Here is a 15154-nt window from a genome sequence, read left to right on the forward strand (position 1 = left end):
TAGGTGCTGCAGGTTCAAACGTTTAACCACTTTACTGAGGATAACAGGAAAGATCTGCCACTGAGGTAGAGGGGTGGGAGGCTGATCCCCCTCAGACAACTCCCTTCCTCCCAGTCCAATCCACCTAGAGAATGTTTTCCAGGATGGAGGGAGCCTCCAAGACAGACTCCTGCAGAGTCCCTCTGGGTCTCACAAGGGCATCCCCTAAGAGTGGCATGCTATCAGCTGTGGGAACCAGTCTAGAGGGGGCTTTGCTTTCTCTTCCCTGCCCCCCGTGCTTGATTCTGATCGTTTGGATGGGGAGGGGAGCATTGTCTGAGGGGGCCCAGGACCTCTCCCCTTTTTTTGAATCCCTTATGGCTCTTACTTCCATGGTGGTGCCCGGTAGTGCCCCTATGCCAAGAATGAGAACAGGAACCCAAATCTGAGAAGAGGGACTAAGAGTATGCGGAGGGAACACTGGAAGTGAAGAGTTCTGCCTCCTCCTTCCCTCAGCTTGGCACCTTTTGTGCTGCCATCAAGGAGCAGCTTCCATGTGGGATGCCCACCACTGACTGAGCATCCTCAACAGTTCTACCTAGATGGGGTCGCAGGGCCCTGGATCCTTGGCTGCTCAATCACCTGCAATCACCCTGGTGAGGAAAGGACTTGAGAAGGAGTGTCTTGCTCCAGCAGGCCCACCTCCAAGGTCGCAGCTACCACTAACGCTGACACCCTGGGCTGTTATCCCGCATGCGGGCTCCCCTGCCCTTGCTCATCAACATATCTCTGAACCCATCATCAATCAGCGCTGGGTCCCCAGTGCCAACTTAGCAAAGTTAAGGAGTAGAAGCACTTTCCAAATGCCACAACTGCTCTAAGATGGCTTTGTTCAGGTGGGGAACACTGAGTGCTCAGTTGCATCAGGTTCTGGCCAAAGCAGCTGGTTCCCAGGGAACTGCTGAACAAACTGGCTATCCTGTGCCCATTAACCCCCTCCAGGAAAGCCCAGGTAGGCCCCGAGATATGGAGGGAAGATCTGTCAGCAAGGGCTAACTGGCTATCCTGCCAACAACTAAACAATGACAGAATGGAGGAAAGAAAGGTAGACGTCTGTTTGCTCATCTCTTTTTTTTTCTTTGCTTTGCAGCAATAGCTATGGAGCAATCGAAGGCACCCCACCATTCCCTAGAAAGCAGAGCAAAAGACTAAAACCATGTCTCCACAACAACGGAAGGAGAAGCAAATGAAGGAGTACCAGATTGTTTTAAAGGAATTGGCTTTGCTGTGCTTTGTTCCATGCAGGGCACCAGTAAAAATAGCTTCACAGAACATACTTCTGGGTGGGGTGGGGGTTGGAGTGAACATCATCTGACTGGCAGGGGCTGCTCAACCAATAAGAGAGGATTCCCCCCTGCCTCTCCCCCCCTTTTTCTCCTTTCCCCTGCAGTTTCAGGAACAAGCTTCATTGAGCACAATGGGAGTTACTTCTGAGTAGACACACATATGCTTGTGCTGGGAAAGATGCGGGGCACAGGGATGGGAAACCAGCCCCCTTTCTAACTGCAGGATCTCTACAACAAAGGTGTGAAGTAGTTACTTCCTAAGGCAATAAACCAAGCCACAGAGAATCACAGGTTCTGGGATGTACGAAAGTCACTTACCTTTTCGCAGCTTGGCTTCGCGGTGGGGGGGAGGCGCTTTGCTTTCCCCCCCGAAGTTCAGGCAAGGGGGGGAAGGCGTCCCACCTCACCTGGCCAAAATTCAGGCCGGGGAGGGAGGCGCCCCGCCTCGCCTGGCCGAAATTCAGGCCGGGGAGAAGCGCCCCGTCTCCCCGGCCACGAAACAAAAAGTAAAAAAAAAAAAAAGACCCCATGATAGGCTACGTGACGATTTACGTAGCCTATCACGGCTAGATTTCCAAAGTCAGCCATGATAGGCTACGTAAATCGTCACGTAGCCTATCACGGGTGACTTTAGAAAAAAAAAAAGTGCGTACACAAATGGCGGCGCCCATGGGGCGCCGCCATTTGCGTTCCTTATTTTGGCACGTCTAGTCTACGTAAAGATTTACGTAGACTACGGTGAAAATAAGGGCAACGCAAATAGCGTGCCCTTATTTTCGCCGTAGTCTACGTAAATCTTTACGTAGACTAGACGTGCCAAAATAAGGAATGCAAATGGTGGCGCCCCATGGGCACCACCATTTGTGTACACGCTTTTTTTTTTCAAAGTCACCCGTGATAGGCTATGTGACGATTTACGTAGCCTATCACGGCTGACTTTGGAAATCTAGCCGTGATAGGCTACGTAAATCATTATGTAGCCTATCATGGGTGTTTTTTTTTTTTTTACTTTAGTTCTTTTTTTTTTTGCAATGGTGGCGGTGGCAGCCGGTCGGGAGACCGACCACCGCCCCCGCCCGCGCTGAACCGCCGCCGAACCACCACCGGGACCCGCCACCGAGAGGGACATTCGCCGAAGGTAAGTCCCGTCCTGGGGGGGGCGGGGCGCCGGCGGAGAGTTTCCCAACCAACTTCGGGGGGCCGAATGCGTCGGCGCTCGGCCTCCCGAAGATTCGGGGAGAAATTCTCCGCCATCCCTATGTAAAGCACTTTTCAGGCTTCATGGAATCAGTGCTTTAAACTCTGTATTCAATTCAGGGGGATCTCTGTAAATTCTGATGTGGGCATTCAAAGGGCAAGCTTCATTCAGCACAGTGGGAGTTACTTCTGACATTAATGGGTTTGTTGTAGGAAAGAGAGCAGTAAACACAAAGATGGGAAACCAGCCTCCATTGTAACCCGATGCTGCATAAGATCTCTATAACCAAGGGTCAAAGCAGTTACTTCCTAAGGCAATAAACCAAACAAAGGAGAATCGGAGCCTTGGGATCGTGCTTTACCGCACTTAGGGAAATGGGCTTTAAACTGTGCCATGTCAATTGAGGGGGATCTCTGTAAGTTCTGATGTGGGCATTCAGAGGGCAAGCCTTTATTCAGCACAATGGGAGTTACGTCTAAGGAGACACTAACTGGTTTGTGCAGGGACAGGAAACACCCCTTGACTGGGGTCACCGTGCAAGGCACACCCCTGGGCAGGGTTAGCATAGCCAAGGTCAATGCAGGGACTGGAGCACACAGCAACTATGTCACAGAGAACCCGACTTAAGGAAAAGAATTGGACTTTAAGAAGTCTCAGGAAATCTGGATTTTCTGTGAGGGTGGCTCCTGGATGGCCATAACGTCATATATCCCTAACAACCTCAACACACAGCCTGCTCGGAGTAAATTGCTCATGGAGACAGCCCCTAAGGTATTCCTCCTCTTGAGGCAAGTTATATGACCTCTTTAGCCCTGCCTTCTCATGGCAGAGAGGAGTTAACCCTGTCCTGTCCCATTCCTGTCAGATGCACCCTCCACTGACCAACCCCCCCACCTTTATGTGAATTCTAGTTTGCCTTTTGACTCAAAACAATATTGTTCCTCATCCCTCCAGGGACAAACTACACATTATGTTAATCAGATGGTTTGCCCTTGAATGAACTATTTTTATTTCACAAATACCTGGGGGAGAGGCTTTAACACTTTGTTCCCACTCTGGTCCCAATCTGGATTAGGGGCTCTCACACTTGCAATTTGCGTCAGGGGAAAGCTTTCATCTGAGCCTTGAAAATAGCAGGTGTGAGGGGCCTGATCTGGATCAGGACTGCAGCAGAGGGCACAGTCCACCTACCTCTCATATCAGAATCCCGATTCAGCTTGTACTCCTCACGCTGGCTATTTGTGAAAGAAAAATCTTCCACTCAAGAGCTAACCATGTGATTAATATAACATGTAGTTTGATGCTGAGTCTTTCCCTTTAACAAACTGAAGACTGAATCTGTGCTACAGCCTTATATCAGCTTACCATTGTAGGTGTCATAGCTTCCCCTAAAGTAGGGTTAGGTAATGTGGTGCCCTTCAGATGTTTTTGACTACAGCTCCCATAAGCCTTGAGTTGGCCATGCTGGGTGGGATTTATGGGAATTTGAGACCAAAACATGTGGAGGGCATCAGGTTGCTTGCTCTAAAGAAGCTTGGGAACGATAGTCTGGTGAGAAAGCTGAGGGTTCTCTGTTCAAAATGCTTGGCCCACCTCACAAAACCACAGTTCCAGGGTTCTCTGGGGAGAGGGAATGATGGTTAAACCTGTTTAAGGCTGTAGTATAGGTGCACCCAAAGACAATGTAGCTGTAAAAGCCTTATACCCTTCCTCATTAGGAGGCAGCTGTTCCATTTGCCACAGCCAGCTCTCTGGAAATTCAGTCCTAGAGGGGATCGCTTCATCTGATAAGATATCATCCTCGAAGTCACCTGGAAAATCAAGAGGCAAAGTCTTTAGCTGTGATAACCTTGTTATTATGATGTCTCTTCAAGAGGTGGGGAAAATGGATGCAAAGCTTGATCTTGGAACCCTCCTCTTTAAGGAAGGAATGCATTTACAGCCTAGTAAAAACCACTAGGCTCACATCTCACCATACTTGGCTGGTTTGTATCTGTGTCTTGAGTAGTGTCTGAATTATCCAATGTGGAAGGACACTAACAGAAGGAACAAATTTCATTATACTACATTTTCTCATTTAAGAAGGGGATGGTTGAGATTGATCTCACCTTTCTGCAGTGCACATTCTTTGGCTGTGGGGAATTTTTTCTGGCTCGAGGGCTACATTGCTTTTTTGGGAACCTTCTGGAGGCTGCATGCCAGATTTAGATGCCCCCTGCAAAAGTGGGCAGGGCCTTCCCACACATTCTTTCACTACACATACTCACACATAACATTCATCCATTCATTCATATGCACACATCCATTCCATTTTCACACATAACATATATAACATGCACGTGCACACACAGAATACGCACATAATTAACACATAACACACACACCACATGCAACGTACGCACACTCCTCCCAACAAAATGCTCTTCCCATGTGGCAATTAGTCTTTAAAAAGCCCTCCTCTGGTGCATAGAATCATAGAATAGTAGGGTTGGAAGGGGCCTATAAGACCATCGAATCCACCCCCCTTCTCAATGCAAATGAAGGCCTTTTGAAAGCCTAACTGCAGCATGGGTCAGTGATTTTTTTGAGTGGCGGTTGGAGCATTCAGGGAGGGGAGGGTTGGTCCTTTGCAGAGCCCCGCTCCCAAATACCCCCCCTTGCAATATTTTTTAAAGCCTCCTTTAGCACCACTGGAGGCTTTTAAAAAGCCTAATTTCAGCATATAGGGAAGACTGTGGACTGGACTGGAAGGTCGCATGGGTATATCTGGCTTGTGGGTCAGAGATTCTCTACCCTTGTATTAGACATAGAGCACTTGTTTGCAGAGCACTGCTAGAATGTATGCATTTCCCAGCATAACTGAGACAGAGGCAGATATTGGGATTTATTTATTTATTTAGCCCTCAAAACAGGATTCTGACTGGGGATGCTGGGATCCTGTGGATTCGTACTCTCTCAAATCTATGCCAGTTTTCCTGAATTTTCATATGACTGTGATATCTAAGGGTTGAAAGCCAGGACCATTGGAGAAGAGTAACTTCCCAAGACTCTATATTGTGGTGTAGTTTCTGATAGCATTAGTAGTATTCCAGATGATGGATGTAGTTATCAGTTATTAGGGAGTAACCTTTCATGGACTATAGTCCACTTGTGATGAGGTGGACTGCAGTCTGTGAAAGCTTTAGCCATAATAACTGTGTTAGTCTTTAAGGTGCCACAAGACCTTGTTTTTTTGGCTGCAACAGACGAACATGGCTACCACTCTGAAAATTGTTTCTTGCAGAAATAACTAATCAGTTTCCCGTAAGTAATACTTACAAGATGAAATTCATGAAGGACAACGTTCTGGTCGTAGGAAGACCAGAAAAAGAAATGATCACTCTATCCTGTCTACCACTCCCAAATACACCCCTGAAAGCGAGACCATATTAAATTCTAACCCTTTGACTCCCTCTCTGCCTAAAACGCCCTCCCAGAACACTTATATGATGCCGCTCCTCTCCACTGCTTCCAAATCCCTTCTGAAAACCCAATTTTCCCATGAAGCCTTTGGCTTAACCCCACAGTCCTTCCCTTCATCCCCAAAACAAAGATTATGGATGTGCAACTACATTTTTGCATATTCATCCATTCTTTCCTTGTTCCTCCGTTCCTCCTGTGTCATTGTCTTTCCCTCTGTCAAAATCAAGACTGTAATCTCCTTGGAGCAGTGACCAGTCTTTCTGTTTATGTAAAGTGCCGCATACAGTGTTGGTGCTACGTAAATCATAAACAGCCAGGCATTTCAAAGGGTTGTAGCAATTCCTGCTGTCCAGAGACATACAAGTCAAGTCTTCCACCGGCCTCTCCCCAGTCTTGCTCCTTCGAGCGATCTTAACAAAAAACCCTCTACATACTTCTTGCCAGTGCCAGCTGCTCGGCCCGCTGGTTCTCATCCCGGATGCTTTTGATGAAGCGACAGCACTCAAGGAAGGCCTCCCTGCAAGCATTCTCCTCCAGGATGTATTCCGCACGCTTTTCGCAGCTGTGCCCCATGGGGTTCTCATACGTGCCATCTTCACAGCACTTCCGTAGCGTCCGATTGCGATACTCGGCCGCTGAAACATACAATGCTCATGAAACGTCAAGGAGTGCTCCTTGTACCATTTCCACCCTACCTCCCAATCAGGAGAGAAAAAAAGGAGCTACTTGGATGAATCCTGTGTGAATTAACTAGTGCAGTACCCTATCCTTCCTGCATCCAGGAACATAGAAACACGCTTTGAGTTTACCAGTTTTCCAGATTATTTTAAGAGATGGTTATTGTTGTATAGCATTTTGTATGAGGATTTTTTTTTTATTATTGCTAGACACTTTGGGAGCTTTGGCTAAGTAGTAGGTTATGGATCTGAGAATAAAAAACAATGACCCTGGTCAGCCGTCATGCTAAGCCATGATGGTTAGGAGTTGACATCTGAACAGGGGTCAGACCCAACCATGGTGGTTTATTAACCACGGACTAACCACTCTCACTAACCACTTGCTGCAAAATGCTTAGTGGGCTCTACCATGGCTTAGCATGATGTCTGAACAGCCTCTGTGGTTAATTTGCAACTACCATAGAGCTCTGCGGCAAGAGCGGCCAAAGAAGGAGTAGCTGCACTAGCCTGAGCAGCAGATCTCTATGGTTGAGATCTGCCTAGCAACACATGACGTGGCTGCCAATCCCCATTCGTGCCAATAGAGAAGTGCCCATATAGGCTGAGGCTCACGTCTGCCCGTGCCCTGAGCTGCCACTGCACTGGGCACACTCCTTCTCCCGAAAAAGGGCATGCCTTCTGGCCATGACTGGGGATCCACAGACATTGGGAGACAGTGGTGGGAAATGGCAGCAGGGCATCCCTGCTGCCAGCAGATCTCCTTCAGCCAAGACCTGCCCAGTAGTCCGCCCATACGACATGCCCTGGCAGCAGCCCCATCTGCGTCAGCAAAGAAGCGCGGTCCTTAAAAAGCTGTTTGTGAAACTGAAATGACCGCCGCCAGCACTGAGTAGCACAATGGCCACTGCCAGCACAAAGGCTGCTGGCATGCCTGGCTTCCCATGCGGAGAACTGCGGGTTCCTGCGGGTGGGAGGGTGGTTAGAGAATGGGCAGTCTGGCCACGTTGCGGAACATGGTTAGCTGCACATGTGGCAGTGGCACTTGCAGTGGTTAGCAATAACCTCCATGCACCATGGTTAACATAACCACCCTTCCCCACTGTGCGTCTGAACAGGGTCAAATACCGATTTAGACCACTGGCCCATCTAACGCAATAATGACTGCTCTGATTGGCAGGACCTCCCCAGGGTGTCAGGCAGAGGTCTTAAGATTTTAAAATCTACTAGTGTCACTTTTGAGTACCACTGCTACTGCTTAATCTGCACTTTTACTTTGTCATTTATGATATTGTATTTTCTTGTTATGCTTTCATTCAGTGCAATCTGTCTTGGAAGTGTTTATATAGCACCTTTATTTCTCATTTTAAATGAATGAATGAATGAATGAATGAATGAATTTCCCAGCATCTGCTACCTTGGATCTTTAAATGGAGATGCCAGGGGTTGAACCTGAGACCTTCTGCATGCTAAGCATCTGCCATACCAATAATCTGCCGTACCGATCGGCCCTCCCGACTCCCCAGGAATTTCTGCAGGAGAGGCATTCCCTTTCCTACTATACATGATGATAGATCCATAAGAGAGATTTTTAAAATCCTATCTGACATTATCCTTTTCCTTGAGAGAGCAGGAACTGGTAGCCACCACAAATGAAGAAGGAAATTCCTCAACAAAGGAAGCCATACAAAAGATCAGTTTCCAGTATTTTTACACTCAACAGCAAGCAAGGCAGGCATAGTTTTCTTCCAGTCATATGTGCATTTCAGGATATTACTGATCAAGGCCGGCTCAAAATATGTTGACCACTTGGGGTATACAGGGTCCTTGTCACATATGTATATATGTATGTATGTATGTATGTATTATTTATTTATTCCATTTCTATACTGCCCAGCAGCTGAAGCTCTCTGGGCAGTTCACAAAAATTAAAGCCAAATGCACACAGTAAAACAATATAAGATATTACAGCATTAAAACCACAATAGAACAATACAACCAGAATAAAACGTGGCAGCAATGCAGAGATTTAAAATACAGAGTTTAAACAGCAAAGCTAAAAGACTAGAAAGCTAAAATGCTAAAATGCCTGGGAAAACAGAAAGATTTTCACCTGGTGCCAGAAGGAATACAATGTAGGTGCCAGGCAAACCTCACTGGAGAGCTCATTCCACAGCTGGGGTGCCACAGTGGAAAAGGCCCTCCTCCTAGTAGCCACCCGCCTTATTTCCTTTGGCAGGGACTCACAGAGAAGGACCGCTGAGGATGATCTTAATGTCTGGGCAGGTACATACCTCTGCTTGCCTTCGACTCAATGAGCTCTACAGAGCGACGTCTGCGTCTTGCAGGCTGAGGGCACTTTGGATCTGGGAAAGAAGTCAGGAACAGGAAACTCCTTGACATCAAATAGGATGACTCTACTGAATTCCACTTCTTGTTCATCCCTACACTATGCATGTCTACTCAAATGTAAGCCCCTCTGGAGCAGAAACAAACTGACAAACTATACCTGATCTTAAGAGTGTGGAAATCTTGTTGCTGGTTTCAAGGGCCAGCCCAGCATCTGCAAACACAGCCACATTGTTCCTGCCACTGCCAGCTGTACATCCAATGTCACTTTTCTCCACAGTGTCCCAAATCTGGCATGAAATGGGCAAAAATGAGAGAAAAAATAGCGCCAATATCCATATCTTTTCCCTGCCTGGCAGAGAAACAGCTTGCAGGGTCAAATTTTAGTGGAAAGCCCACCACAGACCAAGGGGTTAAGAAGCCCTACCATACGGATGAGTCTTCTACTGCCTTCTTCACAGCTGCAATTTGTTACAAAAAACAGGGAAAGACTTCATGCAACTGAGCACATATCTATCTTGGCTCTCAGCATGTTTCACACTGAAAATACATGTGGGGGTGGGAGCAAGTCTGGAGGAGCTGGGAGATGGGGAGGGAAGAGTTAACCCCTCCTCCCCAGTACTATGACTCCTCCTGAAAATTGTCTCCCCGCTGCAGAGCAATTAGGTTGAAGAAAAAACTTCCCACTGATGCTGATGGAAGCCTTTTTTTTTCTATGCTTCATTCCCACTCAGTGCAGTGGGAAGTAAGGAGAGAAGGCTGCTTGGTAGGGAAGAGGAGAAAGACAGTAAAGGGGGGAAGAAAGAGAATCTGTGTGTGTGTGTGTGTCTGTGTGTGTGAATGGAGGAATCAGAAATGTAAAGTGTGTAAGAAAGAGAGAATGAATGGAAGATGAATGAATGAATGAATGAATGGGAATGAATGGATGGGTGTGTGAAAGTATCTGTAGGGTGGCTCTGGCCCCTCCAACCATTAGAATGTGGCCCTCAACAGATTACTCCCAAAGAAATGTAGTCCCTGGGGACGCGGGGGGAAGGGGTCCTTATCCTAAGGAATTTCCCAGCTCACCTTAGTTTGGGTAAACCTGTGCTTCTGGTTTAGGACAAAGACTCCCTTGTCCACAGCCACAAGACCGACGTGGGCATTTTCATCCCCTTCCAGTTTGATATTCATCATATCTCCTGGCTGGTGAATCCGGTTGTCTGCTGCAGTGGCCCCATCCACAACCAACTATTTGAACAAGGGCAGCAACAAGGGTCAGCAAATTGCAAACAGTAGGTGCAGGGCCACCCAATTTGGATGCGGACCACGAAGGGGACAGAAGCTTAAGCCCTTCCTGCAATGCCACAATCCCAGTCCCATTTGCCACCCCTTGCACCTGCATTTTTTTTTTAACCCAGCCACACAAGTGCTAAAGGTGTGAATATATCTAGTTTGCCCCTCAGGTGATGCCTAAAGATGCTTGAGCAGCCTGAAACATGAAGAACGCCAGTGCTCATGCAGGCATAACTAGGGATGGACTGTTAATCTTGGTCACACTGGGACTGTCAGTTTTTTGAGGTCAGGTTTGTTCCATCTTATTTCCATATGGCCTTGCAATAAAAAAAACCCCATACTCCTTTTGTTTGCATTTTTCATCATGTACACATTGACATACGTACTTTTCAATGTATGCATTTTCCTGAGTAGTTTATATTGCTAAAATGCTGTTTTGTGCACACTTTCCCCTAATATGCACATTTTCGTGCATATTTTTCCTGAGACGAGCTGCATCAGAAAGCTCACAAAAATGAGGATTTTGGAACACCACTCTGTCTTGGCTCACTGAAACGCTCGGGAGGTGTGAACTGAGGCACTGGAGACTTACCGTATAGTTCCATTCCAGTCTGGTATGCAGGAAGCATTAGGATGTCCCTCCACTGCCCAGGAAGGCAAGGATCATGTGACCAAGACCATTTGCCTCAGCCCTGCTGTGACTGGCTCCACCCTTCCAGTACCATCCTAGCCAAGCTTAAAGCAGGGTGGCGATAGAACACCATAAAGTAAAGAACATCAGGAGTGCCTCTGGAAGTAGGTCACACACACACACACACACACACACACACACAAAACACGAATGTATGGCAGGTCAATTTTCTGCAGACTCAGCTCACATAAAAGGGATGGGGAACCTCAGGCCCAAGGGCCACGTTTGGCCCTGCTGGGGTCCTAATCTGGCCCTCCAACGTTCCTCAGAAGGTCATGCCGCTTTCCCTGGCCTTACCCCCTTTCCCACAATCACTGTTGGTGGTTTCTTGGCACTTGTGCATTTCCCCCCCCCCCATTCCAAAATGTTGAAATGCCTCTTCTAACACTTAGTTACTGGCAGTAAAGACTTTAAGCTACAATATGCTAGAGTTTTTAAATATATTTTTGGCCCCTCTCCTTTTGCTCCTGCCCACCACTGGCATGTACTTATTTATGTATTTATTGCATTTAGATCATGCCTTTTGCCTCTTGCAAGGAACCCAAGGGCAAACCCAACCCAACATTATCCTCCTCCTCTCCATTTTATCCTCACAACAACAACCCTGTGAGGTAGGTTGGGCTGAGAGTCTGTGACAGGCCCAAGGTCACCCAGTGAGCTTCCGTGGCCAAGTGGGGACTAGAACCCAGATCTCCCAGTCCAATACTCTCGCCACTACACCACATGGCTCTGTATGTAGCCCCTAAGAGCTACTCCAGAATTGAATTTGGCCCCCGGGCTGAAAGAGGTTCCCCACCCCTGCCATATAGGGTGTGGCCCTGATGCCTCCTGCACACCAGACTGGAATGGTATCTCAGGATAAGTCCCCAACTTCTCATTCCCAGTCTGGTGTGAACGACATCAGGATGAGGTGTCCACAGGCCCAGAACCAATTGGAGTGAGGAGAGAACAACAGCTGAGGGCTGAGTTGGCTAAGATGGGGGAATCACTTGCTATAACACACCCTCTGTCCACAGACAGCCTGTGCCAAACAGTGTTGTTCCAGGTTGTGATGCTTAACAAAGGTGTTATGAGAGGACCAACCAGCTGCCTTACAAATCACAGTTAGGGGTGCATTGGCTCAGAAGGCTGCTGACACTGCTGCCGCTTTGGTGGAGCGAGCATATATTTGAGCTAATTTAGGTGGCTTCTACATCTCGTATGCAGTGTAGATGCATGGCTTGAGCCATGTGGCTCGGGCAAAAGCAGAGACTTTCCTTCCCGGTGCTGTGGGATGGGAGATGAATAATGAATCAGAGTGGTGCACTTCCTCTGTCCACTAAGACAGACTTCAGTGGCACTGCATACATTAACATGTGCCGCATTCTCTTAGGGGGCAGGAAGGTTTGGGATGGAAGGAGGGAAGAACTAGCAAAAAACTGGCAAAAGAAAAAGAAAAGAAAGACGAGTCTGGTCATAAAAGGACAGAGTCCTTTGAAAATATGCATGGAATCATAGAATCAGAGAATAGTAGGGTTGGAAGGGGCCTACAAGGCCATCGAGTCCAACCCCCTGCTCAGTGCAGGAATCCAAGTCAGAGCACCCCTGACAGATGGCTGTCCAGCCTCGTCTTGAAGGCCTCCAGTGTGGGAGAGCCCACCACCTCCCCAGGTAATTGGTTCCATTGTCGCATTGCTCTAACAGTCAGGACGTTTTTCCATAAATGGAATTCCTCATTGATAATGGTGCCAATCCCAGTACCTGTCTCTCAGAAGTTATTGCTACCAAAAATAAGACACCGAGAGATAGGTAGTGTACAGTAAGGTGGTATAAGGTAGTGCACAGTGATTGGGGTAGTGAGAACCACGTGTAAGTTCCATGTGGGAAAATGGTACACTACTGTACACTACTGGCCAAGCTTGGCCCGGCTTGGACAGAACTGATGACAGGACCAAAGCTTCTGAGAAGGGTATTTGCCCTGAGCCCCATTTTCAACGCTGTTTGAAAATGAGGGCTCAGGGGTGCAGACCAAAACTTCTGAAACAATTGTCCCTGGAAGTGTGCTCCCCAGCCTTCTAGGCTGGCATCTGTAGTCACAAGAACCTGTTGGGGATCACAGAGTGCTTCAAAGGAGGTTCCCAGATCTCTTCCACCAGAGCAGAGATCTGCAGACCTCAGGTGGGAGTGTTATCTGAACGTGATGCTTGCATGCTATCCTGCCTTGGTGGGGAAGCAGTAGCCACCGGAGAGGGCACAAATGGAAGCAAGCCCAGGGCACAATGCCTAGGTGTGAGACTGCCAGGCCTAACATGTGAGCCCAAATCATTAGGTTGGCTAACCTTTGCTGGATCAGAGCAGACACTTCTAGTTGAATTTGGCCTACCCTATCTGGTGTAAGGAAACCTCTCCTTGACTGGTGTCCAGCACAGCTTCCAGGTGTTCTAGCCTCTAGGATAGCTGTAGATGGCTCTTTTTTACATTTATCAGGAAGCTGTGATTTTGAAGGCACCTGAGAGTGGTTTGGAGGTCTGTTTGGGCCTTGGAAAGGGATGGCGATCTGAGTAACAGAGTATCCAAGTAAGGGTAGACATGTATGGCTTGAAGCTTGAAATGTGCAACCACTGCCAATATTAGTTTTGAAAACACCCTCAGCACTCAGGCAAGACTGAAGGGCATGGCCCTGTATTGGAAGCATTATACCTTGCAGGCAAAATGTAGGTATTTCTAGTGTGACTCTACAGTGGGGAGATGTAGATAGGCTACTGTTGAGTCTTGAAGCCATGAATTCACCCTGGTGGAGAGTCTCTTTTATGGTCTGGAGGGTTTCCATCTGGAACCCATGGTATGTCACAAATTTGTTAACGTACTTGAGGTCCAGGACGACCCTCCTTTTGGAATGAAAAATATTGACTTTACCCAAGGACATGTTCCCCAAAGGGGACTGGTTCTATTGCCCCTATCTCTGGAGATGGCAGATGGCCTCCTCCACTTTCTGCAGTTTCTGTAGAGATTGAGAAGCAGGAGAGGATAAGAAATCGTTCTTCAGGGTGGATTGAAAGTCTATTGTGTATCTCTGTGGTAAACTGTGTTGAGTGACCATAGATCTGGAACCATCTCCTGCCAGGTTGGGAGGAAGCACTGAAGACTTCCTCAGTCCTGTGGGGAGGCAGAGTCAGTAGTGCTGACTGAACAGGTTCCTAGACTGTGAGGTGCTTGGTCTAGAGTCTTATGCTGGCTGATTTCTGGGTTGAAATCTAGAACAGAGACCAGACCAGTTTGGTGAATTTGTAATTCTGTGTTCAGAAGGAGTGGAATGGGGTCTTATTAGAATGAAAGGAAGAGAAGCTTTTAGAGGCATTTTTTCTCTTATCCTGATTTGGGGGAGAAGGCGTAGCCTTCCTTTTACCTTTTGTCTTGACCAGAATATCTTTGAGGGCTTCGTCGCCAAATAGATGAGCTTCTCAGGAGGCGACAGTGGCCAGGTTAGCTCAGGAATAAGAGTCCACATTCCAGTGTTTCAGCCATAATGAACATCTAGCTATTGAAGTCAGTGTTATGGAATGGGGAGAGTAAATTACAGAATCTTGTGTGGCATCCTCCCAAGAGGCAATGGTTTTTGGTGATTTTAACTAGACCCCTAAATAGGGAATCACTGTCTAGGTCTTTATTACCTATAATGTCCTCTGTCAAGAGGAGGGCTGCTTTGGAGAAAAAGGAGGCTGTGGAGGAAGCTCTCAATGCCGACACTAAGGCCTCATGAGCTTTCTTCAGGTCTGTTCCAGAGTATCATGCTCAAGAATCTTTTAAGGGGGCACAACTGCCCCCACAACTTATCAAATGAGAAAGGGAAGGGCCCTTCTCTATTGACCTGCTTATGTTCTGGGAAGACCAAATTGTCTCTGGATCTTGGCCTTGTAGCATCCTGCGAAGATGGTAATTTGGATAAAAGAGAGGAGAAAATCCTTGTTGTTAAATAAATGTGCATTGGAGGGTTCCTCAGAGGGTCTGACCATTCCCCCTCCTGTTTTTCAGAAGTATCCAGTGCCTGGGGAGATCACAATCTGAAGCCAGGGCTGGGTTGGAGGGCCTATAGGTCTTAACAGAGTGATGCCAGACTCTTGTAGTGACTATGGGACCAGGTGAATCATCCACAGATTCAGCTGAGGAATGTGACTGATCAGGTGAGACATGCTTGCTTGCT

At 47.5% G+C, this 15154-nt stretch overlaps 1 protein-coding gene across 1 annotated transcript in view; it reads right to left on the minus strand.

The window, feature by feature from the left end:
• LOC146353172 (venom factor-like) overlaps positions 1–15154 on the minus strand; it is a 149671-nt gene that overhangs the window by 91558 nt on the left and 42959 nt on the right. The window contains 5 exon segments of the mRNA XM_084835879.1: positions 4229–4334; positions 6420–6620; positions 8954–9025; positions 9169–9298; positions 10077–10238. Coding sequence (XP_084692005.1) covers positions 4229–4334; positions 6420–6620; positions 8954–9025; positions 9169–9298; positions 10077–10238 — 671 coding nt within the window.

The sequence above is a fragment of the Heloderma suspectum genome, chromosome 2 (assembly GCF_057233095.1).
Source record: "Heloderma suspectum isolate Gila_16-S chromosome 2, 16-S_ref, whole genome shotgun sequence".
Classification (NCBI taxonomy): domain Eukaryota; kingdom Metazoa; phylum Chordata; class Lepidosauria; order Squamata; family Helodermatidae; genus Heloderma; species Heloderma suspectum.